Source organism: Salvelinus alpinus, chromosome 7 (assembly GCF_045679555.1).
Source record: "Salvelinus alpinus chromosome 7, SLU_Salpinus.1, whole genome shotgun sequence".
In the NCBI taxonomy this organism is placed as follows: domain Eukaryota; kingdom Metazoa; phylum Chordata; class Actinopteri; order Salmoniformes; family Salmonidae; genus Salvelinus; species Salvelinus alpinus.
The window spans coordinates 47,202,350-47,229,295 of NC_092092.1; the positions used below are offsets into that span (position 1 = coordinate 47,202,350).

Here is a 26,946-nt window from a genome sequence, read left to right on the forward strand (position 1 = left end):
TCAGCCCCCCTCCTGTACTCCTTGTTCACTCATGACTGCACGGCCAGGCACGACTCCAACACCATCATTAAGTTTGCTTATGACACAACAGTGGTAGGCCTAATCACTGACAACAATGAGACAGCCTATAGGGAGGAGGTCAGAGACCTGACCGTGTGGTGCAAGGTCAACAACCTCTCCCTCAACGTGATCAAGACAAAGGAGATGATTGTGGACTACAGGAAAAGGAGGACCGAGCACGCTCTCATTCTCATCGACGAGGCTGTAGTGGAGCAGGTTGAGAGCTTCAAGTTCCTTGGTGTCCACATCAACAACAAACTAACATGGTACAAGCACACCAAGACAGTCGTGAAGAGGGCACGACAAAGCCTATTCCCCCTCAGGAAACTAAAAAGATTTGGCATGGGTCCTGAGATCCTCAAAAGGTTCTACAGCTGCAACATCGAGAGCATCCCGATTGGTTGCATCACTGCCTGGTACGGCAATTGCTTGGCCTCTGACCGCAAGGCACTACAGAGGGTAGTGTGTACGGCCCAGTACATCACTGAGGCTAAGCTGCCTGCCCTCCAGGACCTCTACACCAGGCGCTGTCAGAGGAAGGCCCTAAAAATTGTCAAAGACCCCAGCCACCCCAGTCATAGACTGTTCTCTCTACTACCGCATGGCAAGCGGTACCGGAGTGCCAAGTCTTGGACAAAAAGGCTTCTCAACAGTTTTCACCCCCAAGCCATAAGCCTCCTGAACAGGTAATCAAATGGCTACCCGGACTATTTGCATTGTGTGCCCCCCTCAACCCCTCTTTTTACGCTGCTGCTATTCTGTTTCTCATATATGCATAGTCACTTTAACTATACATTCATGTACATACTACCTCAATGGGTCCGACCAACCAGTGCTCCCGCACATTGGCTAACCGGGCTATCTGCATTGTGTCCCACCCACCACGCCCCTCTTTTACGCTACTGCTACTCTCTGTTCATCATATATGCATAGTCACTTTTACCATATCTATATGTACATACTACCTCAATCAGCCTGACTAACCGGTGTCTGTATGTAGCCTCGCTACTTTTAAAGCCTCACTACTGTATTTAGCCTTTCTTTTTACTGTTGTTTTATTTCTTTACCTAGCTATTGTTCACCTAATACCTTTTTTGCACTATTGGTTAGAGCCTGTAAGTAAGCATTTCACTGTAAGGTCTACACCTGTTGTATTCGGCACACGTGACAAATAAACTTTGATTTGATGGTGCAGAGATGGCAGGAGCAGTGGAATAGAGACACTAAGGGCAAGCATCTATTCCAAGTACCGAGAAAAGTCGGGGAGGACGGAAGAGAGGAGGCTAAGATTAAGGGTGGGACACAGCCGGTTGAATAAGACTAAATGTGATAGGAAAGCATCCAATTGGAAAATGTGACTATTTACAGGAAATATAAACAATAGGGCATGTAATGATACTATGTGGGCAGTATGAGAGGGAAAGAGAAAGGCTGAGATCCAGTATGAGGGAGAAGTGGATACAGGAAATTAGTTTAAAGAGTACACTGAGTAGAACGTCATTAGATACAATATTAGCTTTTTTTTTTAAAGTTACCTTTTTTATTAATGGAAACGGGGCTGGCAGGTGGGATTTAGTTTCTCCCCGTCTCTGGTCCATACTCCAGTACAGTAGGTGGCGGTAATGCACCATAACGTTGGCTGCCAACCGCTGACAAACCCCACCGAATAAAAATATCGCTGAGTATTTAGCAAAATTAGCCAACAAAATAACAGAGTCATTGATGAAACTGCACATCTGACGTTGATCTCGACAGTTTCAGGTAATTTTCAGAAAATATAGCCTAACCCGAATTGTTCGTGTTAGCTACATTGAAGCCAGACATTCCACGCAGAGAATATTTAAGATAGTTTACGGTACATTACATGCTTGGTAGCTAGTCTAGCTAGAATTGAGCTAGCTAACGATACTAGCACTAGCTAACAAGCGTCAGAACATTCTAGAGTGTGAAGGCAGTCATGCGTTAGCTAGCTTACATTAGGCTAGCTAATTTATTTACCGGGATTAGCCAGTTTGATAACGTTCTCTCAATTAACTCATTATATAAAGCCAACACATTTGCTTGCTAAGTACTATAGTTGGCTTGTTATCACTTCCTGATCTGTCTCACGTTTGTGTGGCTAATAATTGCGGTCTAAGTTAGCTAGCTAAGCTAGTTGAATAGCGACTATGCTATGTTCTGACAATGTTACAGCTGAGCCAAAGATATTAATGCCCGAACTGACAGTCATCTAACGTTGGATAGCTTGAATCAGTTAACATTTTAGCTAGTTGCTTTTACGTTAACGTCTGCACTTAGCATATCAAAAGCAACTCATGAACGTGTGTTTAAACTAATCAGCGTTTTCATTCTTGCCATTTCTTCAGAGTCAAGTGGGCTTTCTATGTCAAGGCTAGAAGTTATTCATTAACCGGCGTCTTTGTGTTTCATTCTCTCTTCAGCGGTAAACGAGAGTCAAAAAGATGGCTGACACAGAGCAAACAAGTGCCCCTCCCCCTCAATTAGGGCCAGTGGTGAGTATTCATGCACTTCTACTTCGAAATCATAGATTGTACTTGTTAGGCAGGATGCATACTCGGTAGTGTAGAAATTTGGCTGGATGTTGTAGCTTTACGCACTCTCCAGTGATGTTTTGTTACAAACATTCGGTTGAGTATAAACCCAGCGTAAAGCCTATTTTATACACTGTGCAAGTACTCAACGCAAGGACACTCATCTACACTAATTGATCGTGATGCACCGATATTACATTTTTGGCAGATATCCGATATTTTCCTTACCAAAGAAAACGATACCAATATTTTTTGCTGCCCTTTAAGCATTCTAGTACAGTTAAATAGTTAAAACGAACGCAACGGTCTAAGGCACTGCATCTCAGTGCAAGAGGCGTCACTACAGTCCCTGGTTCGAATCCAGGCTGTATCACATCCGGCCGTGATTGGGAGTCCCATAGGGCGGTACACAATTGGCCGAGTGTCGTCCTGGTTTGGCTGGAGAGGCCGTCATTGTACATAAGAATTTGTTCTTAACTGACTTGCCTAGTTAGATAAAGGTTACACACTGACCAAAAATTATTTTTTGTTGGCATTTACGCATGTCCCCATTACCAGTAAAATATAATGAAAACCTATTTGTCACTTACTTGCTGTGCTGTTTATTTGTTCAGTCGTTTCATTCTCAACCAGAATTTCTATGGAATGCCGTTTGGGTCTTTGCGTGTCAAAAAATGTCAAATAACACTATTTGACGTGTCAAATAAGCTTATTGACCAATAACTGACACCCCAATACATTGCTTTACATCCCAACCTTGTTTGACATTATATAATCTAATATAGGACCTGAATATGACTGCATGTCACGTAATAATTTAACGCATTCATGATTGTTTTACGTAGTTATTACACATTGATTACACTATCACTCGTATTTCATATGTCACAATGATTCATTGATACGTATGCTATAATGCTGGTAAAGTTGTCTTGCGCACATACAGAGCTGGTCATTAAAATAAAAAAGCTAGCAAGCTCATGGATGCAAACAATGTTCTTCACCAAAAACATAGCAATATGACATCTGTTTCAGTAGCTATATAGTTAGCTAGCTAACTATATAGCTAGGTGTCATTATCTAAAATAACCCTAATTTATAAGACAGTTCTTATTTGATTAATGGTTGTCGAACCCATATGTGAAGCTAGCCACAATAAGGATAAGCCACAATAGTGGACTTTGCTGTTAGCCTTCAAAACAAAAGTATGTAATTGACAATGATGCAAATGAATACAAATAGTAGAATTATGCCATAATTGAACAGATCAGGCTAAACGAGGTTGGAATGTTATATAAAATCAACAGAAGACAATCATTTGTTAATTTGACAAAAGTCTGTTGAAATCACACTGGATGTATTATACTTTAGAACTGCATTGGGGGGCATACTTAGTTCACTGTACAGCCTTACCTATGGATTGTGGATCAATGACATGGGGTATCAGTCTACTCATTGACACCCAGAGAACATTAGCACCGTAGCTCTTATTGTGGGACTCTGAAACAACTGAATTGAGCCCCTTTTATTGACAACCTATGTGTATTGAACACTATTCCAGAGGAAAAACAAAACTGCGTGGATGTTTTGGAGTCTGAGGAGGATGTTGGGAAAAAATGTATTGAGTAGACTGATAACCCATTTCATTGGTCCCCAATCCTTAGGTAAAGCTGTACAGTGCAATATGAATGTCAATACACACAATAGGCTGACTGGGGAGGGGATTTCTCACAGTCCCGCGATAAGAGCTAAAACACTAATATTTGCGTAAACTCTTCACAGTTGTGTTCTGTGGGTGTCACCGAGTAGACTGACACCCCATTACATTGCTTCACATAACAACCTTGTTTGACATTATATAATCTAAATATGGCATGATTCTACCAATTGTGACCTTCTGCATCACTTTCAAATAGGTACTTTTATTTTGAAGGCAAACTGCAAATTCAACTTTTGTGCCAAATCCTTATTGTGACTAGCTTCCCAACACACAACCCGGTCCGGTAGAGCCTCACTAGCCAGAAGAAGTTAGCTGGCTGCTTATAATGTTAGCTTTGGGCAACAGGGTTAAGTAGCTGGCTATCTATTTATTTTCATGAACTGAAATTCAATTTCAATAGGTGAACAACAAGTGGCTACCTAGTAGAGGTCGACCGATTATGATTTTTCGATACCGATTTATTGGAGGACCAAAAAAGCCGATACCGATTAATCGGACAATTTTTTAAATGTATTTGTAATAATGACAATTACAACAATACTGAATGAACACTTATTTTAACTTAATATAATACATCAATAAAATCAATTTAGCCTCAAATAAATAATGAAACATGTTCAATTTGGTTTAAATAATGCAAAAATAAAGTGTTGGAGAAGAAAGTAAAAGTGCAATATGTGCCATGTAAGAAAGCTAATATTTAAGTTCCTTGCTCAGAACATGAGAACATATGAAAGCTGGTGGTTCCTTTTAACATGAGTCTTCAATATTTCCAGGTAAGAAGTTTTAGGTTGTAGTTATTATAGGAATTATAGGACTATTTCTCTCTATACCATTTGTATTTCATTAACCTTTGACTATTGGATGTTCTTACAGGCACTTTAGTATTGCCAGTAACAGTATAGCTTCTGTCCCTCTCCTCGCTCTTACCTGGGCTCGAACCAGGAACACATCGACAACAGCCACCCTCGAAGCAGCGTTACCCATGCAGAGCAAGGGGAACAACCACTCCAAGTCTCAGAGCGAGTGACGTTTGAAACACTATTAGCGCGCACCCCGCTAACTAGCTAGCCATTTCACATCGGTTACACCAGCCTAATCTCAGGAGTTGATAGGCTTGAAGTCATTAACAGCGCAATGCTTGAAGCACAACGAAGAGCTGCTGGCAAAACGCACAAAAGTGCTATTTGAATGAATGCTTACGAGCCTGCTGCTGCCTACCACCGCTCAGACTGCTTTATCAAATCATAGACTTAGTTATAACATAATAACACACAGAAATACGAGCCTTAGGTCATTAATATGGTCGAATCCGGAAACTATCATCTCGAAAACAAGACGTTTATTCTTTCAGTGAAATACGGAACCGTTCCATATTTTATCTAACGGGTGGCATCCATAAGTCTAAATATTCCTGTTACATTGCACAACCTTCAATGTTATGTCATAATTACGTTAAATTCTGGCAAATTAGGCGGCCCAAACTGTTGCATACACACTGACTCTGCGTGCAATGAACGCAAGAGAAGTGACACAATTTCACCTGGTTAATATTGCCTGCTAACCTGGATTTCTTTTAGCTAAATATGCAGGTTTAAAAATATATTCTTCTGTGTATTGATTTTAAGAAAGGCATTGATGTTTATGGTTAGGTACACATTGGAGCAACGATACGCACCGCATCGATTATATGCAACGCTAGATAAACTAGTAATATCATCAACCATGTGTAGTTAACTAGTGATTATGATTGATTGATTGTTTTTATAAGATAAGTTTAATGCTAGCTAGCAACTTACCTTGGCTTACTGCATTCGCGTAACAGGCAGGTTCCTCGTGGAGTGCAATGTAATCAGGTGGTTAGAGCGTTGGACTAGTTAACTGTAAGGTTGCAAAATTGAATCCCCCGAGCTGACAAGGTAAAAATCTGTCGTTCTGCCCGTGAACGTGAACGTTAACCCACCGTTCCTAGGCCATCATTGAAAATAAGAATGTGTTCTTAAAATTAACTAACTTGCCTAGTTAAATAAAGGTGTAAAAAAAATAAAAATAAATCAAGGGCCAAATCGGTGTCCAAAAATACTGATTTCCGAGTGTTATGAAAACTTGAAATCGGCCCTAATTAATCGGCCATTCCGATTTAATCGGTCGACCTCTACTACCTAGCTAATACTTACTCACAAGGATTCCTAAATCATTGCTAAGAATAATGAAAATGACTGCAGTTTCGACTGGTCATTGTTTTCAGGCTGGTTGTATTGGTGCTAGGTACCAAGCTAAAGCTAGCTAGCTAGCCCAGAAGTTGCGGTCGAACAAATAATGCTTTATTACCAACACGATATTATAAAAAAGTTTGTGGCCGGTGTTTGCTTTTTTGTACAGCTTTGACAGTGCTACTGATAGTAGTGGAAATTCAGAACACACAACATTCTATAATAGAACTGTGTTATTTGACATGTCAAATTAAAACCTTATTTAACGTGTCAAATGGTGTTATTGGACGTGTATCTTTTTTGACACGCAAAGACCCAAACGGTGTCGGGAAGCTAATAGCAGTGCCGCTAATACTGTGTAACTCCGGTAGGGTAACATCGGAAAAATAATGCACTTGGTAATGTGTACCGGTGCTCGACCAGTCGCGAAAGCCAACATCACTCACAACAGAGAACGGTTGATTGTCAACGGCAATGAATTCCGTTATCTTGGCGTTAATGAATTTCACCTTTGAGTTGTCTCGCTGAAATGTTGTTCTTACTTTTTTAAATGACTGCTCGACTTGTTGACTGCTCGATCCAAACAGCAGACATTGTGGGCTAGGTTAGGAATGCTGTGTAGCGCAAAATTTTACGTGGCGCCATTACGTCATGTACCTACGTTATATAGGTATGCACGTCAGCTTTGACATCGGTTTGCACATCGGCGTTAAACTAGACATCGGACTGATACCGATGTTGGCATTTTTAGCTAATATCGGTCGATACCGATATGTTCACCAATATATCGCGCATCCCTACTAATTGGCTGTCCAGTGCAGTTGTATTACAAAAACATGCAGATGTGTGCAGCCCCAAATTTGTAGTGCAATGCAAGTGTGCAGGGAAAACATATGTGTAGGTAATTGTGTCCTTGTAGACATTATTTTTATTTTTTGGTCTCACATTTTGTTGTATTGCAGATAATTTGGATAGTGCTCAATGATACAATATAGGCTTGTGGATGGTGATTTAAAAATATATTTAGTTAAGTTTTTCTAACCTCATGAACTTGAATGTACTCTATTTTTTTCACAGCAATTCATGTTGGCTAACAAACTAGAGACGGCAATGTGGCTCTCACGGCTCTTCACCATCTATTGCTCAGTAATGTTCATTCTACCACTCTTAGGGTAAGGGTCAATGCTCCAATTTTTTACTTTGTCTATATCAGGGCTCTCTAACCCTTTTCCTGGAGCACTACCATTCTGCAGGAGGTTTTCAGTCCAACCCCAGTTGTAACTAACCTGACTCAATTTATCAACCAGCTACTCTAGTGTGCAGTTTGAGTTTTGCATTATTGTTAATGTTAACACCAGGGATAATGTTTTTCTGGTTGTGCATATAGCAACATTAGCTGACACAGAAAACCAATGCAGAACTGCAAAATTAACAATGTTTTGGTGATGGCATTATCAAATTACTGTCTTGAATGGTCACGTGATGCCACCACATTCAATTTCATAGCATATTGTCGTCCAAATTGTTTCACCTTTTCGATATACTGAAATGTAGTTAACTAGTCGGAGTTCCCTCAAAGTAATGCATTTATCTTTTTTCTTTATTTTATTTTTTATTCTAGACCCCAGGCGGCTGCCAATTTCTACCAGCGTGCGCTGCTGGCCAACGCCCTCACCAGTGCTCTGCGACTACACCAGAGGCTCCCCCACTTCCAGCTCAGCAGAGCCTTCCTAGCCCAGGCACTCCAAGAGGACAGTTGTCACTACCTGCTGTACTCCCTCATCCTGGTCAACTCTAACCCCATCACAAGTATCCTCTCAACCATACGTAAAGGCTTTATCACAATAGCCTGGTCCCAGACCCGTTTGTGTTGTGTAGCTGAATCCCAGGGTCATTGTCATGTCAGGCTAATGTCACCATGCCTTGGTGGTTCTGTCATAAGGGTCTCTGATAAAGCTAGAGCTTGGTATATCGCCACCAAACTGGTTTGGGGAGAATGCTAATTGGTAATGCAGGAAGGTTTTTGTAATGCTTGGGGTCATGGTTTCAGTTATGCAAACCTATTTACCTATTAACAAGAAGGCGTTGCTTGAAAACACTTTGAAGCTGCCCTTCAATGTCTGTTTTGCGTTGTTGTCCATCTTAACTGCTGTTTGCCCTTTAACCGCTGTCTACAGTGAGCATATTCCCAGTCTTCCTCTTCTCGTTGCTTCATGCAACTGCCTACACAAAGAAGGTTCTTGATGTAAGTATCCTCTTGATTGCAAAACATTTAAACATTTGTGAAGCCATAAAAAGCCAGTTGGGTAAAGCATAGCCAGCACTTGAAAAAGGGTATTTTGTGATTTGGATGGTGACAATTACCTTTATGCTCATTAGGCATTTCTAATTTAGGAAATTCATGGAAGATCTAGTGTGTAAGGTGCTCTTTAAATGCTTGTTTAGTCATCATTTGGTCATCCTGATGTATATAATTCCCCTTGTAGGCAATGGGACCCAATAGCCTGCCCTTTGTGAGGAACTTCCTCAACAAGCTCACAGCCAACCAGCAGAACATCCTGAAGTTCATCGCCTGCAATGAGATCTTCCTCATGCCAGCCACCGTATTCATGCTATTCAGGTATGTCTTATTTCTTGGTACATTTCGCTGCACATTTTAATGGCAACTTAGACTGAATGAGGTTTTTTCCTTTTTGTCTGTTTTGCAATACCAGTATGCACTGAGATAAGAATTCATTGATTGTCGCCCCCCCCCCACCCAGTCACTTGATTGACTCGTGGCTTTTGTTGTGTTAACAGTGGCCAGGGAAGCTTGCTGCAGCCTTTCATTTACTACAGGTTTCTAACTCTCCGCTACACCTCAAGGAGAAACCCATATTGCCGGTAAGTAGCCTCAATTGACTTCTGTAGGTGTAGTAATTTCAATATGTTGGATAATTGTACAATAGCAAATATGGCAAATTGCATTTCTCAACCCATTATTTCCTTCATCTCCCTGTCCACTCCTCCCAGCACCCTATTCTCAGAGCTGCGGATTCTGCTGGAGCATTTCATCATGAAGCCCGCCTGCCCCGCCTTCTTCAGAAAGATGTGCCTCAACAGTATCGCCTTTATGAGTCGCCTGGCCCCCACCGGAGTGTGACCTCACTTTCTGCCCCCCCCACAACCACAGTTTGTACTGTAAGGGGTGTGGCGGCATGTCAACTCGAAAGGGACCGACGAGCAACAACAGAGTGAAATACTTTTGAATGTTACATGTCAGGTCTGTGTTCCTGCTGCTCTGTTCATTTGCTACAGCGGAGGCTTAGGCTCAGCCTGCGATGCACTGAAAATCCCCCGATTTTATTTGTTTTTAAATGGCTTTATGGAGTAGCTGGACACTCACTCACTCCCCCTCCACCCCCCTTTCTCTCTCTTTGGGAAGAACACCAGCTGACTATCTGATGTGTTCTACTTCTTCTAAGGATTGACCTTATGATGGTAATTGTCTTTGGTCTGTCCTGTATGATTTATTTATTCATGGAAAATACTTGTTCTTCTCTTGCAAAAAAATATTAACTTCTGAGATTAGATATTTAATTTAAATTGTACTATACATAGTTGTAATCATTCTTTTTTATTAATCGTATTGTGGTTTTCGAAGGCAACGAGATGTCAGTTGCTCTGCGATTTCTACATCCACCAATTCCATTTTATACATTTTTTTCCTTACGTGGAAAGCATTGGTTGTTATGATTGTCTTAACACATTTTTACTCTTTGAAATTCAAATGTGATCTATGCCATGTAACTCACTACTTGGTGTGTTACATGGCACTGAAAAGAGAATATCTGCTGTACTTCTGAAGACTTGAACAGTACAATGACATGCAGTCAAAAGGATTTATGCTAAAAAAATTGTTTCACTATACCAGCAGGTCCTCAGTCTGTGCAGAAAGCACATGGTATGCAGTAAATGGGAAGGACTTGGCTGGCTTCAAATGGAAGTGTATAGTTGCATTTTGAATAGGTTTTCTAATTAAAAATGTCTTAAATTCAACTGATTCGTGGCTAATAACCCTAGTTTTATGGTTCACTGCATGCCCACATTGCCATGTTAAATGTATTTATTATTTACTTGTAGAGAAACCGTTTGTGTAGATCTGAAATAAATTCATCCATCTTAAATCAATAAAATATTAAAGAAATTACCTTGTTGAATGACATTTATAACCTCCATATTGACTAATATAAACATGATTTGTATCAATTAGTATTTTTTTACTCCTTTTTGTAGCGTCAGGGATTTTAAGATCTGCTTGGTTTTTGTCAGTGATTGGTCAGCGCTCTCCGGGAGCCAACGGCGCTATGAATGTTTATTTTAGAACGCTTCTGCGTGGAATTATTACGTAGTTGTTTATAACGTAGCTACTATCGGGGAAGACACTGGACCACACTAAACCAATCAGAATCTAGGTTGAATCTCACCGACACCATCACCCAATGATCTTGAAGCTTCTTCAAACGACATTGTTGTCCATGGTAACGGGTCCAGTGTGCTCAGAGAATAACCAGATCCTAGCTCGACAACGTGAATGTGCTACTATGTCGATAAACTAACTTGAACAACGATGTGCCAGCTATATGGAATATATTAATGATACTGGTCAGGTGTGTGTCACGTGGATTTCGAGTAACGCAAACCAGCTAAATTAGCCAACTAAGGATGAGTTCGTAAATTCAGAGCGTTGTCAGATTGTCCGTTCGTAAACTGGACGTTCTGGCTGAGAAGTAGGGTTGATCCGAGCGTTCTGACTATGGGGCATACTGATCTCACAACGGCAGTCAAGCACCCAAGCTAACTGGCTAACGTTGGCTAGCTACGTGTCACATATTATAGAACACCTCACTGTTGCTGGCAACAATTTCATTACGTTAAGCTTAGTCTTTAGTAACTGTCGATGAATTGTGATACTGATTTACACTGGCTGTAACATTCATCGTCACAGGTTGGTCTGACTTCTCAGAAAACCACGAGGCTCCCAGAAGGTACTGTAACGTTAATGTGCATTAATACAGGCGGTGACCCGTTCCTGTAGGTTCATGCTCTACAACATTCGCAGAGTACGACCCTGCCTCACGCAGGAAGCGGCGCAGGTCCTAATCCAGGCACTTGTCATCTCCCGTCTGGATTACTGCAACTCGCTGTTGGCTGGGCTCCCTGCCTGTGCCATTAAACCCCTACAACTCATCCAGAACGCCGCAGCCCGTCTGGTGTTCAACTTTCCCAAGTTCTCTCACGTCACCCCGCTCCTCCGCTCTCTCCACTGGCTTCCAGTTGAAGCTCGCATCCGCTACAAGACCATGGTGCTTGCCTACGGAGCTGTGAGGGGAACGGCACCCCCGTACCTTCAGGCTCTGATCAGGCCCTACACCCAAACAAGGGCACTGCGTTCATCCACCTCTGGCCTGCTCGCCTCCCTACCTCTGAGGAAGTACAGTTCCCGCTCAGCCCAGTCAAAACTGTTCGCTGCTCTGGCACCCCAATGGTGGAACAAACTCCCTCACGACGCCAGGTCAGCGGAGTCAATCACCACCTTCCGGAGACACCTGAAACCCCACCTCTTTAAGGAATACCTAGGATAGGATAAAGTAATCCTTCTAACCCCCCCCCCCCCTTAAAAGAGTTAGATGCACTATTGTAAAGTGGTTGTTCCACTGGATATCATAAGGTGAATGCACCAATTTGTAAGTCGCTCTGGATAAGAGCGTCTGCTAAATGACTTAAATGTAAATGTAAATGTTAATAGAGGTGACCCATAAACATACCTTGTGGTTGGTTTGGAATATGCTCTTGAAATCTGTCTCTGAACAATGCCCCAGTATTCAGTTACAAATTTAATTTAGCGTGTTACCGGTTGCTGATGATGGTGTGAGAACTTGTTTTGGGATGAAAAAAGGAGAAGCTGTGGTATGTATGGGGTCTTACATATTCAACGTCATTGAAATACTAGCCTGGGCGCCAGTCTGTTTTTAGCCAACTCATTCATCATTGTTGGCTAAAGCAGAACCAGACTGGCACTGAGGCTAGCAGAATACAACCACTTTCATGGGCTTCATATGAATGCCTACTGCCGTTGTCCCCCTGTACAAGGCACTTAGCCTAACCTGCTCCAGGGAAACTGCTCTGCAGCTGACCCTGTGCTGTTCGGTGGGATGGGTACCATGTCCTCAAAAATACAAGTTTCCATTGTGTAATAAATAAATAAGGTTTCAATCTATGAATGTTGATTGTGGTTATCTTTTCCAGCCTGTGTTCAAGACATTGCCAGGGCAGAAGATAACCAGGCTGGAACTTGATGGGGGCTCTTGGAACCCCGCAGGAGAAGATCTTTGTGTGTGCTGGCTCAGAAGTGAAGGAATACACCAATAAAGGCAAACAGTTCCTGTCCTTTGAGGCCAACCTTACAGAAAGCATTAAAGCCATGTCATTTCTTTTACTTTTTGATTTGACATAGGTTACCTTGCCTCAGTTCCAGGCCCTCTACACATGTTTGTTAACAGTGATGAACGAGACTTGGGAGTATGGTGAGAGTATAAGGCTACCTTTTATTGTGAAAGAGACTTGGAGCATTTTTTAATTGGTGTATAAATAAAGGGGAACTGTGGGTGTTTTTTTAATGCCTACAATGTGTTTTGCAGGCACGTTTCAGGAGCAGACCTTTTTGTACGTGCGAGTTACATCTACAACCACTACTGTGAATGCAAGGACCAAGACTACTACCTGTCCGGAAACAAAATCAATGACATTGTGTGTTTGTCTGCTGAGACGTGTGGCATTGTCCATTTGTTGGCATGTCAAGACAGAGTTCTGAGTGTTGCAGATCAAGCTTTTACCACACTGTCTATCATTTAATCCCATTTCCATACAACCCAATGCGTGTTTTCTAATGGGTGAAGGGAAATTAGTACTTCAAAGAGTTTGTTGTTTCTTGCCCATAGGGATCTGAGCTATTGTATGATATTGAAGTCCCTGGTCCTCCCTCAGTTTTGGAGCTGTACAATAGAGATGGAGGCAAGTACAACATTCTTATACTGAACTCAAATGTCAATTTCACACATCCCTGTACTTACAGTGCCTTCAGAAAGTATTCACACCCCTTGACTTTTTCCACATTTTGTTGGTTACAGCCTGAATTTAAAATTGATTACATTTAGATGTTTTTGTCACTAGCTTACACACAAAACCCCATAATGTCAAAGGGGAATTCTGTTTTTAGAAATTACTAGAAATGAAAAGCTAAAATGTCTTGAGTCAATAAGTATTCAACCCCTTTGTTATGGCAAGCCTAAATAAGTTCCTGAGTAAAAATGTGCTTAACGAGTCACGTAATAAGTTGAATGGACTCACTTTGTGTGCAATAATAGTGTTTAACATGTTTTTTGAATGACTACCTCATCTCTGTACCCCACACATACAGATAATTGTAAGGTCCCTCAGTCGAGTAATGCATTTCAAACACAGATTCAACCACAAAGACCAGGGAGGTTTTCCAATGCCTCGCAAAGTAGGGCACCTATTGGTAGATTGGTAAAACACTTAAAAAGCAGACATTGAATATTTTGGGCATGGTGAAGTTATTAATTACACTTTGGATGGTGTATCAATACACCCAGTTTCTACAGAGATACAGGCGTCCTTCCTAACTCAGATGCCGGAGAGGAAGGAAATGGCTCAGGGATTTCACCATGAGGCCAATAGTGACTTTAAAACAGTTAGAGTTTAATGGCTGTGATAACTGAAAACTGAGGATACATCAACAACATTGTAGTTACTGCATAATACTAACCTAAATGACACAGTGTAAAGAAGGAAGCCTGTACAGAATAAAAATATTCCAAAACATGCATCCTGTTTGCAATAAGGCAAATAAAAGTAAAACAGCAAAAAACTTGTCGAAGAAATTCACGTTATGTCTTGAATACAAAGTGTTATCTTTGGGTACCACCCTTCATGTTTTCAAGCATGGTGGCGGTTGCATGATGTTATGGGTATGCTTGTCATCGGCAAGGACCAGGGAGTTTTTTAGGATAAAATTAAACGGAATAGTGCTAAGCACAGGAAAACCCCAAGAGGAAAGCTAGTTTAGTCCTCTTTCCAACAGACACTGGGAGACAAATTCACCTTTCAGCAGGACAATAACCTAAAACACAAGGCCAAATATGCACTGAGACGATACAGAATGTTGCTGAGTGGCCGAGTTACAGTTTTGACTTATCGGCTTGAGAATGTATGGTGTGACTACCCTCCCACTCTGTCTGCCGAATCCTTTCTCTTTGCTCTTGTTTTCCTTAATAGGATGTTGGTGGGCGGAGCCGGGAGGGTCGTCAGCAAAATGGGACACACCTGGGCTCGGGTGTGTCCCAGGATAAATGAACCTCTTCCCCCATTCATTGGGGAGACTCTCTCCATGCAGACACCTTTATAGATTTTTTTGTGGCCTTTTTGGTTGTTTGCTTTGGCACCTTTCAACACCCTGCATTATCACATTTATGCATGCAAAACACTCACTTACACACACCATTGTTAATTGTACTTTATTTAATAAATATATTTTGTTATTCCTTGTCTCCACGTTGTCTCCCTTTTGTTATGAACTTTGAGCTGGTTCGTGACAATGGCAAGACTTGAAAATATTGTACAATCCAGGTATGCAAAACTCTTAGATATTTACCCAGAAAGACTTAGAGCTGCCAAAGGTGATTTTAACATGTTTTGACTCGGGGTTGAACACTTAATCTAGATAATAGTATTTTAGTTTTCATTACTTTATTACAAAGTTGCAACAACATGGATTAACTCTTAAACTGGGTTAAATCAAGGTTTATCTATTAATCTTGTTGCACTAAATGTTTAACCTAGTTTTAAATGAATCCTAGTTAAATTAAATCCTTCCTCTAATCTAAGTTTAGTTTTCACTTTAAACCTAGGTTAATTTTAATCCCATTATTCAATCATTTAAAAAAGAAGCAATACAAACTTAGATTGTAGGTTAATTTAACTGATAAAATGGCAGCATATCTACTGTGGAGAGACCAAAACGACAGAGTTCCTCAGAGAATAATTAGAGACTTGAGTTTTTGATAATGATAGGATACCACTTCTCCAAATACTCTGTAATGCAACTGGAAAGAAAGGTTGCACCAACCATTAAGCATGGGAGTGATAGGAATGTAGCTGTACCCCAACTACTTCAGCTGTTGGTCCCCTACGGTTCTACGCAACTGGATGTTTCCAGATGGTGGATCTTTTTGGACTCCACAAGTCAACCGTCTGCAGGATTGTAGTCAGTGTCCAGTGCTATTGCCTGTCTGAAGAATCAGTACATAAGGTTCAATCCTACAGAGGAAACAGCTGGATTTTACAGGAGAGGTAGATTCCCAGGTGTACTAGGAGCAATAGACTGTACACACATTTCTATTCCCAACCCTGGTGGTGAGAATGGAGAACTATTCCATAATCGGAAAGGTTACTGCTCCATCAACGTGCAGGCTGTCTGATGACAAAGGTTAGCTCACCAACATCATAGCTAGATGGCCAGGATCCACCCATGACAGCAAAATCTTTGACAATAGTCATCTGGGTGCAATGCTGGAAAGGGGGGCATATGAAGGCCACCTACTAGGTGACAATGGATATGCCTGTCCTGGGTACCTTATGACTCCCCTTTTAAACCCCCAGACACCTTAAGATAGAGAATACAACACCTCTCATATCCTGGCAAGTGTGGGGGGAAAAAAGATTCCCCTGCATAAAGGAGGGGCTCCGCACGAAGATGGACACTACACTGACAATCATTATTGCAGTTGCAGTTCTGTATAACTTTGGCAAGAGACAAGCTACCTGAGGAGGCTGAGGACCTACCTGAGAAGAATGAAGATGGCCAGGTGCAACATGCTGCCAATGCAAATGGGAATGCTGTGAGAACCTTGATTGAGAACCATTTTGCAGCCTTAGGTGTGTAAAATGTAACATTGGTAACATGTAAAAAGCAATATTATATTTTGATCAACAGGTACAATTCCTAATCAGGCTATCTGTATTCAAATGTATTATTAAGACTTTGTTATTTCTCAATACCATACAGGGTGGAACTGGAAGCACCAGAACACAAGAGTGGAGACAAGACTGGAGGATACCAAATCGCTTGGGAAAGCATTGTTTTAATAAATAATTCTTTAAATAAATAAAAAGATTCTTTACACAGGGGCATTTGTTTCCCTGAAGGGGTTTCTGAATTTGCAGTAGCTCTTTTTGTAAATTCAGGACCTCAATCTGCAGTAGAATTTTCTCTCTCCAGCTACAAAACATCAATATGAGCTTGGTTCATGTCAGTTCCGGTGTTTTTGCTGCTGGCACGCAAAATCCAGGCACTGCTGTTTCTCCATGGCACAGTGTGTCAGCTTAACTAAACGAAAGAAAATGAACTCATTATTAGTAGGCTATTTACGTGCCCATTTTGTACAATTGAATTGGGCCCTATATGCCCAGCCTTGGTACAAATGATGATGTTGTGACATGCTGTAACGGGCCTGATAATAGTAACATTGTGAAGTAGCATTAACGTTCGTTTTAACGTGCATTATAGTCATTGATATTTACCAGTTATTTATACTTACTAAATATTGGTGGTTCGAGTTGTCCGTCGTCATCATAGGGGTTAAGGAGAGGGGAAAACTGCTGGGGAATCATCTCGCATATCTTCTAGGAGAGAGGATCAACTCCCTTGGACGGAGGCCCCCCTCTGGTCTGAAATAGCCCCCGCCTCTCCTCCGCCGCATCCTTTTTGGCTTTCACTTTTAATGTTTTTGAGCACTTTCATCTGATTTGGGCCACACTTTTCTTTATTCCGTGTTGATCCATTAAATCTGTCGCATAAAATGGCCCAGGTGTCTTCCTTTAAGTTACATTTTATGCTAACTAGCTTTGTTTATAAACTAGCTATCTACAGTCGTGTCATTCTCAAAACTTTTGGCCACAAATATTAATTTCCACAAAGTTTGCTGCTTTAGATATTTTTGTCAGATGTTACTATGCAATACTGAAGTATAATTACAAGCATTTCATAAGTGTCAAAGGCTTTTATTGGCAATTACATGAAGTTGATGCAAAGAGTCCATATTTGCAGTGTTGAACCTTCTTTTTCAAGACCTCTGCAATCCACCCTGGCATGCTGTCAATTAACTTCTGGGCCACATCCTGACTGATGGCAGCCCATTCTTGCATAATCAATGCTTGGAGTTTGTCAGAATTTGTGGGGTTTTGTACCTTTTGCAGAATATCAGTCTGTCCCTGATGTTTTTCCTGGAGAGAAGTGGCTTCTTTGCTGCCCTTGTTGACACCAGGCCATCCTCCAAAAGTCTTCGCCTCACTGTGCGTGCACATGCACTCACACCTGCCTGCTGCCATTTCTTGAGCAAGTTCTGTACTGGTGGTGCCCCGATCCCGCAGCTGAATCAACTTTAGGAGACGGTCCTGGCGCTTGCTGGACTTTCTTGGTCACCCTGAAGCGTTCTTCACAACAATTGAACCGCTCTCCTTGAAGTTCTTGATGATCCGATAAATGGTTGATTTAGGTGCAATCTTACTGGCAGCAATATCCTTGCCTGTGAAGCCCTTTTTGTGCAAAGCAATGATGACGGCACGTGTTTCCTTGCAGTTAACCATGATTGACAGAGGAAGAACAATGATTCCAAGCACCACCCTCCTTTTGAAGCTTCCAGTCTGTTATTCGAACTCAATCAGCATGACAGAGTGATCCCCAGCCTTGTCCTCGTCAACACTCACACCTGTGTTAACGAGAGAATCACTGACATGATGTCAGCTGGTCCTTTTGTGGCAGGGCTGACATGCAGTGGAAATGTTTTTTGGTGATTTAGTTTATTTGCATGGCAAAGAGGGGCTTTGCAATTAATCTGATCACTCTTCATAACATTCTAGAGTATATGCAAATTGCCATCATACAAACTGAGGCAGCAGACTGTGAAAATTAATATTTGTGTCATTCTCAACTTTTGGCCACAACTGTACAGTAGCCAAAGTTTGATAACAAATTAGATATGCCTAGTACTGGTAAATAACATATTTCATTTCAAATCAGCCAACCCACCGTTCACGATGGAGTTGCAGTAGTTCTAACTTTACATTTTTATTATTTTATCAAGGAACAGCAACTTTGTGGCCTCATTTGTCAAGTAGGATAGCTATTTCGAAATACCTCATATTGGTGTAACATGTCACTAATCATTGTTTAAAACCGTTAATCATAAATTTACTGATCCAGATTTAAAATTAAGTGGTGCAACACATCTGATTCATTATAAACCTAGATTAGCTCTAATCCTAGATTAATTTAAACCATGTTGGTGCAACCCACCCTTAGAGTATTTTGTGTAGATCGTTGACGGAAAAAAAGACAAATCAATTTTAATCAGTGGTGGGAAAAGTACCCGATTTTCATACTTGAGTAAAAGTACAGACACCTTAATAGAAAGTTACTCAAGTAAAAGTGAATGTCAGCCAGTAAAATAATACTATAGTAATAGTCAAAAAGTATTTGCTTTTACATATACTTAAGTATCAAAAGTAGAAGTATAAATAATTTAAAATTCTTCATATTAAGCAAAGCAGATGGCACCATTTTCCTGTTTTTAAAATATACGGATAACCAGGGACACACTCCAACATTATTTACAAAAGATGCTTTTGTGTTTAGTGAGTCCACCAGACCAGAGGCAGTAGGGATGACCACGTGTTCTCTTGATAAGTGTGTGAATTTGACCATTTTACTGTCCTGCTAAGCATTCAAAATGTACTTTTGTTTGTTTTGGAAAATGTGTGGAGTAAAAAGTACAATATTTTCTTTAGGAATGTAGTGAAGTAAGTTGTCAAAAATATAAATAGTAAAGTACAGATACCCCCAAAAACTATTTAAGTAGTAAATATTTTTACTTAAGTACTTTACACCACTGAGATTAATCCCACCTTGTAACACAACAAAATGTGCAAAAAGTCAAGGGGTGTGAATACTTTCTACATCAAACTGGTCTACATCTACCACACCCTCTGCTTTAGGGACTAATGGCAAAGACATTCTCTATGGATAGCAAACTGGGACCGATTAGGATAACTGATTCCTATTCCTCTTCTAAATGGGAAATTGCTAATGACAAAACGAAAGGAGGTACGAGACCGTTAAAGAAGCTATACTAGCTAGTGTATGTTTTATCTGCCAGAGACTGAAGAGTATCTATGCACTTAAATGCAATTAGCACACGTATTGTCATCTTATGTTATAAGAATGTTATTGACATTGATTTACCATGTTGGTCATCATTCATTCATATAGCTAGCATTCTTCCATTCATTGAGCTTATTCCCCTTTTCTGTGGTTGTTGCCAATAGGTGTTTTGTGCATTGACACGTTTGATATCCTGGGTGACGGTGTGAAACACATCCTCACACCTGGTTGACAGGGACGATGGGACAGTGGAGGTCTATGTCATTGACAGCTCCCGACGAGCTGTTTTTGTGCTTTGAGCATGCGAGTCCACCATTTTTCTTCTTCTTCATCCTATATCTTATATCCTTGGGTGTCCAACTGTAACCAACTTCACATAGCCCCCCAGAGGAAAGGCACCCACACTTCAGGTTGACTAAGTTTTAATCTGCAGTAAAAGATATCAAACAGTGATGACAGGCATTGACAGGACGTTCACTGGTTAGGTAGGACACAAGATATATTTTAGATAGGAGCAACAGTAGTGACACATGCCCTCAATGTGAAGTGATATTAATCCATAAATACAGAGCACAAGTATAACCCTATTTATATAAACATTTTAAGGTAGTAATAAAATAAAAAAATAAAAGTCACCTGCTAGCAAATCACCTGCTGTCAATAGCTTGCGTGACATTGTAGTGCAGTGACCAACGGTGCTAGTTAGCTCGTTATTAACATAGCTAACGTTAGCAAAAACTTGGTTAACTTGCTGCAATAGGTCTTCAATACATTAACGGCAAAATAAATATATACATAGCCCCATTCGCTATTGACTTTAGGATATATGAACCAGTTTTCCAAAAACACTATAGTGTTATACAGTTTTAAGCAGTTTTTATGTACAGATGAAAGAGACACGAACCTTCTCTCAGAATATCTCTCTCAGACTGAGGAGCAGGCAGACCAACTTCCTAAATAGGGGAGAAGCACTCAAAACCCACTAGTTGTTCTTTTAAAGAAAATAATACAAAAATGGTAAGTCCGAAGAACTCTCGTATTACCAACCTTAATACAATGGCAGCAAATATTTTTATGAATTCAGTAACACATAATGAAAGGAAACTATTTATATCACCCCTTTTCCTGAAGTGAATGGTTTCACCCACTACTCTACCGCGAACTGCGGAGTTCTTTGATATCTACATTGATGGAAGATGGAGGATGATGGAAACTCTACATTTTCACGTTGTTACACAACCATCAGTGATGGGGAAGCGACTCTGAAAATATAGTTTACCAAGGTACCAATTACTTCACACTGGAAGAAGTTAAACTACACTAAAGCTACCCTTAAGAAGACTATTTTACTAATTCACTACAAACTACTTTGTGATACAGTAAATCAAAATCTGAAATGACAGAGTACAAATTACAAGAACATATCACTCTGGAGTCCAATGTTAACAGAATGTGTAATTTAGTCTGTTAAACACAAAAACTGTTTCAAGTAAAAATTTGGCAGTTCTGATGCCAAAAAAGAAAGGAAATGCTTGCCCGTCCCACTGGGCAAAAACTGGTTGAATCAACTTTTTTTCCACATAATTTCAACCCCAAAATTCTCTGTGATGACATTGAATCAACGTGAAAACTGATTGGATTTGCAGAAAGTCATCAATGTAAGGGCATTTCATATTTTTTTATCCAACTTTTAACCTAAATTCAATAACATGGTGAAATGTTTAGTTGAATTCACGTTAGTTGACAACTCCAAATGTAGATCAAAACTAGACGTAGTGTGTGTTCCAGTAGTTAGCTACACGGCAAAAAAGTAATTAACCAGTGCACAGAGTGGGTGTAAACATGCTTTGATGATGAAATTTCACTTCGTTATGTTCTAAAATACATTTTACCAAGACAAATAGGATTATTAATGTTCTGAATCATTGATGAGACAAACGTTTTTAGACAAAAACATTATTCTACCTATAGGCCAATAGTGTGCACCTTCGGGGCGTTCCTGCATGTGGACATTCCAGGAACGCACCCCCCCCCCCCCCACCCCCCCCACCCCCCTCGAGCATCCCATTGGTTCCTTCATGAAATAAGTGTTCAACAAGCTATTGTAATTTAGCTTCTCCCGGGGCTCCAAGTGGAATAGCTGTAGCTGAGAGAGGCAGTGGAGAAGAGGGGTGCGTAATTGCGCAAAGAGAACAGAGAACACAGACTAGAGACAGCCCAAGTTAGAAGCATATGCAACCCGTCATTCATTAGCTAAATATTAGGCCTAATACTGTAGTGAATAGCCTACAGTGCATTCGGGAAGTATTCAGACCCTTTTAATTTTTACACATTTTGTTACAATACAGCCTTATTACGAAATTGGTTACATATAACCTCACACTCAACGTCAACAAAACAAAGGAGATGATCGTAGATTTCAGGAAACAGCAGAGGGAGCACCCCCCTATCCACATCGACGGGACAGTAGTGGAGAGGGTAGTAAGTTTTAAGTTCCTCGTCGTACACATCACGGACAAACTGAATTGGTCCACCCACACAGACAGCGTGGTGAAGAAGGCGCAGCAGCGCATCTTCAACCTCAGGAGGCTGAAGAAATTTGGCTTGTCACCAAAAGCACTCACAAACTTCTACAGATGCACAATCGAGAGCATCCTGTCGGGCTGTATCACCGCCTGGTACGGCAACTGCTCCGCCCACAACCGGAAGGCTCTCCAGAGGGTAGTGAGGTCTGCACAACGCATCACCGGGGGCAAACTACCTGCCCTCCAGGACACCTACACCACCCGATGTCACAGGAAGGCCATAAAGATCATCAAGGACAACAACCACCCGAGCCACTGCCTGTTCACCCCGCTATCATCCAGAAGGCGAGGTCAGTACAGGTGCATCAAAGCAGGGACCGAGAGACTGAAAAACAGCTTCTATCTCAAGGCCATCAGACTGTTAAACAGCCACCACTAACATTGAGTGGCTGCTGCCAACATACTGACTCAACTCCAGCCACTTTAATAATGGAAAAATTAATGTAAAAAATGTATCACTAGCCATTTTAAACAATGCCACTTAATATAATGTTTACATACCCTACATTACTAATCTCATATGTATATACTGTACTCTATGCCATCTTTATGTAATACATGTATCACTAGCCACTTTAAACAATGCAACTTTTATATGTTTACATACCCTACATTACTCATCTCATATGTATATACTGTACTCGATACCATCTACTGCATCTTGCCTATGCGGTTCTGTACCATCACTCATTCATATATCTTTATGTACATAGTCTTCATCCCTTTACACTTGTGTGTATGAGGTAGTTGTTGTGAAATTGTTAGGTTAGATTACTCGTTGGTTATTACTGCATTGTCGGAACTAGAAGCACAAGCATTTCGCTACACTCGCATTAACATCTGCTAACCATGTGTACATGACAAATAAAATTTGATAATTTTTTTCTCAATCTACACACAAAATCCGATAATGAACTTATAGTGAAAGCAAAAACAGGTTTTTAGAATTTTTAGCGATTTTATATATATATATTTATAATAATGTCACATTTACATAAGTATTCAGACCCTTTACTCAGTACTTTGTTGAAGCACCTTTGGCAGCGATTACAGACTCGAGTCTTGGGTATGACACTACAAGCTTGGCACAACTGTATTTGGGGAGTTACTCCCATTCTTCTCTGCAGACCCTCTCAAGCTTTGTCAGGTTGGATGGGGAGTGTCGCTGCACAGCTATTTTCAGGTCTCTCCAGAGATGTTTGATCGGGTTCAAGTCCGGGCTCTGGCTGGGCCACTCAAGGACATTCAGAGACTTGTCCCGAAGCCACTCCTGCATTGTCTTGGCTGTGTACTTAAGGTTGTTGTCCTATTGGAATGTGAACCTTTGCCCCAGTCTGAGGTCCTGAGTGCTCTGGAACAGGTTTTCATCAAGGATCTCTGTACTTTCCTCCATTCATCTTTCCCTCGATCCTGACTAGTCTCCCAGTCCCTGCCACTAAAACACATCCCCACAGCATGATGCTGCCACCACCATGCTTCACCGTAGGGATGGTGCCAGGTTTCCTCCAGACGTGACGCTTGGCATTCAGGCCAAAGAGGTCAATCTTGGTTTCATCAGACTTAAGAATCTTGTTTCTCATGGTCAGAGAGTCCATTAGGTGCCTTTTGGCAAACTCCAAGTGGGCTGTCATGTGCCTTTTACTGAGGAGTTGCTTCCGTCTGGCCACTATCATAAAGGCCTGATTGGTGGAGTGCTGCAGCATGGCCGGGTGGCCAGCTCTAGGAAGAGTCTTGGTGGTTCCAAACTTATTCCATTTAAGAATGATGGATAACTGTTTTTTTTTTTTTTGGTACCCTTCCCCAGATCTGTGCCTTGACACAATCCTCTCGGAGCTCTACAGACAATTCCTTCGACCTCATGGCTTTGTTTTTGCTCTGACATGCCCTGTCAACTGTGGGACCTTATATAGACAGGTATGTGCCATTCCAAATCATGTCCAATCGAAGCTACCACAGGTGGACTCCAATCAAGTTGTAGAAATATCTCAAGGATGATCAATGGAAACAGGATGCACCCAAGCTCAATTTCGAGTCTCATAGCAAAGGGTCTGAACATTATGTAAATAAGGTATTTCAGTTTGTTTTTTCCATATAGATTTGCAAACATTTCTAACCTGTTTTCACTTTGTCATTATTGTGTATAGATAGGTGAGGAAAATATTTTATTTAATCAATTTTAGAATAAGGCTGTAACGTAACAAAATGTGGAAAAAGTATTTCCGAATGCACGGTATACCCAAAAAACTTAGTGAAAGATGTTTTTTTTTATCAGATTATGAAATGACAAGTAGCCTAGGATAGGCTAGCCTACTGAGTACTCCCCAGGCTGCGCTCCCAGTCTCCACAGGCACACAGCTCGACAATCTCCCCAATTGTTTAAGCTTTTAAGGCACAAGGAAATTAGCGTACCTAGGCTATATCAACACAATGCAATAATGCATTTCATGATTTTTTTCAATTTTGTAAGTCTAGGTTGTAAAATGTTGTAAAATGCAGTGAATATGTCATTTCAATAACTGCTAAAAAGCCCTGCTGTTTGAATGCATGTTTCATTCTGAAATAATAATAATCTAGCCTACGCCTGATTAGGCAACCATTTGGATCAGTAATGGGTCTTTTTCTCTACCGTTTACAAGCTACAGAAAGGCACATTAGCGGGCCAGTCATAGTGTTTTCTGTCAGGATGTATTGGCATGAACAGATATGGCCTTGTCATACTGATATGCGCTGTTTGTCGTGGATCATCATTTACCCAAGTCGTCCTATAATTAATGTAGCCACCAATATGCTCACACATGCCCAGCACAGGAGGTTGGTGGCACCTTAATTAGGGAGGACGAACGCGTGGTAATGGCTGAGCAGTATATGTGGAACGGTATCAAATACATCACACATGGTTTCCATGTGTTTGATGCTATTCCATTCACTCCGTTAGCCGTTATTATGAGCCGTCCTCCCCTCAGCAGCCCCCACTGATGCCGAGTTATTCAGGCAAGTGTATCATGCGCTCTGCCTTCTCCTCTCTGAGCAGACACCTAGAACCAAGAACACTTCAATAGAACGCGTTTTTGATTGGTTGTCGGTAGCTATTTTTCCTTTAACTTGTCCTGTGATTTTGTCGACATTTATTAAAACATTCGTATAGAAAATATATGCGACAATTGCCAACTGCGGTGCCTTTCCATTTAACTATCTTGTGTCGATAAAAACAGCTGGATGTAATGACGTCACACCAACAAGTGTTCCATTACTGATTTAGGCCAATTGGGCATTAATAAATTGGCGAGAGCCTGTATGCCTTTCCACCTATCTGTTTCATGTCTCAGGTGGTCTATGAAAGCCAGCATGGATAGAATGCAAGAATTGACTAATATTTGCCATATTCTAAAAATTGTCATTGGGGCTGGGCGGTATACCGTATTTTATGATATACTGGAATTGATGCATGGACCGGTTTGGGTTTTTACTTTACCTTCTAGAACAGTATTTGAATGTTTGGTTGTTAAATGTGATACGCCGTGTGTAACGTCCATTTTTAGAGTTTACTTCGCTACTTCAATCATCTCTCTCAGCTCTCTCTCCATGCCGTTTTCCACACAGATCTACCCCCGCCCCCTGTCACTCAAGGGGCACATTTGTGTTTCCTCGACCAGGAGACACTTGCATTCAGTCTGCATGGTCAATGCAGTGCATGCAACAATGTTGATGACAATGATGCTGTTTTCACTTTGCTTCTTAATATAAATCTCCTAGCGTTCTATAATTACACTATTCGTTTGTGTTTCTTACATCGGCAAACAGGAAGTTTGTCTCTTCTTAGCTAGTTGAGCCTAAATCTTGTTAGCCAGTAATGTTAATCGCTAGCTAGCTAATAAATTAACTGGGTCAGAGCAAACCTAATGAGCAATACAGCCCGATTACTCCAGTGATATTGTGGACCTAAATCAGCATGTCGTTTGTGCAACATTATCTTCTAAATCAAAGAGGAATAGGTGAAGCAAGAATATGTTAGCTACATGAAGTAGCTAAGAGGAAACATTCAATGTAGCCAATGCATTCCTAAAATTCAATTTCAGGCGACACTGTAGGCTATACTTCAGTAAGCACGGACCGACGCCTGCAACTTTTGGATATCCTTTTTTTTTTTGGGTGCATAGACGTCTACGGTTGATTCAGATTTGGCCCGGATCAGACCAAAACTTGGATGTCACTGGATGTTGAAATCAAGTCCGGACCAAATCTGAACCAATCATAGACGTCTTTTTGTCGAGACTAGGGCGACAGAACAGCCTGGACCGGCACAGGAAACCTGCCTAATGTTTTATAATCTGAGGGACAGGGAAAAAAATAGCTCTGAAAGTGATCCAAATGATAGCTCTCATTATCATTCTCCTTGAATTAGAGCATTATTATTTTTGTATAGTTATAGTCCACAAGGACCTTAAATCTGGCCAAAACAATAACTTTTGAACAGATTATGATAGAGATGTGGTTTGGAACATTGCTTTTCTTAGAAGAGTATCTACACAATTAACAT

At 40.9% G+C, this 26,946-nt stretch overlaps 1 protein-coding gene and 2 long non-coding RNA genes across 4 annotated transcripts; 2 read left to right on the top strand and 1 right to left on the bottom strand.

Moving 5' to 3' along the window:
* The first annotated feature begins 1,694 nt into the window (after positions 1–1,694).
* On the top strand, positions 1,695–10,731 carry LOC139581096 (transmembrane protein 33-like). The gene is made up of 8 exons (XM_071410494.1): positions 1,695–1,821; positions 2,502–2,573; positions 7,623–7,717; positions 8,167–8,354; positions 8,723–8,790; positions 9,032–9,165; positions 9,345–9,428; positions 9,558–10,731. Exons 2-8 carry the CDS (start codon positions 2,523–2,525, stop codon positions 9,685–9,687), a joined length of 750 nt encoding a protein of 249 aa, XP_071266595.1. The 5' UTR covers positions 1,695–1,821; positions 2,502–2,522; the 3' UTR covers positions 9,688–10,731.
* A 265-nt stretch (positions 10,732–10,996) lies between these two features.
* Positions 10,997–15,152, top strand: LOC139581097 (uncharacterized). 2 transcript variants are annotated; one of them, XR_011676144.1, is made up of 3 exons: positions 10,997–11,194; positions 12,834–13,111; positions 13,226–15,152. It is a non-coding gene; the product is annotated as an uncharacterized lncRNA (long non-coding RNA). The 2 variants fall into 2 exon arrangements; XR_011676143.1 differs by lacking the exon at positions 10,997–11,194 and having other exon boundaries at positions 11,966–13,111.
* Positions 15,153–19,875: 4,723 nt separating this feature from the next.
* On the bottom strand, positions 19,876–20,732 carry LOC139581099 (uncharacterized). Its single transcript, XR_011676146.1, has 2 exons — positions 20,461–20,732; positions 19,876–20,251 (listed from the first exon to the last, which is right to left on the bottom strand). It is a non-coding gene; the product is annotated as an uncharacterized lncRNA (long non-coding RNA).
* Positions 20,733–26,946: the final 6,214 nt, after the last annotated feature.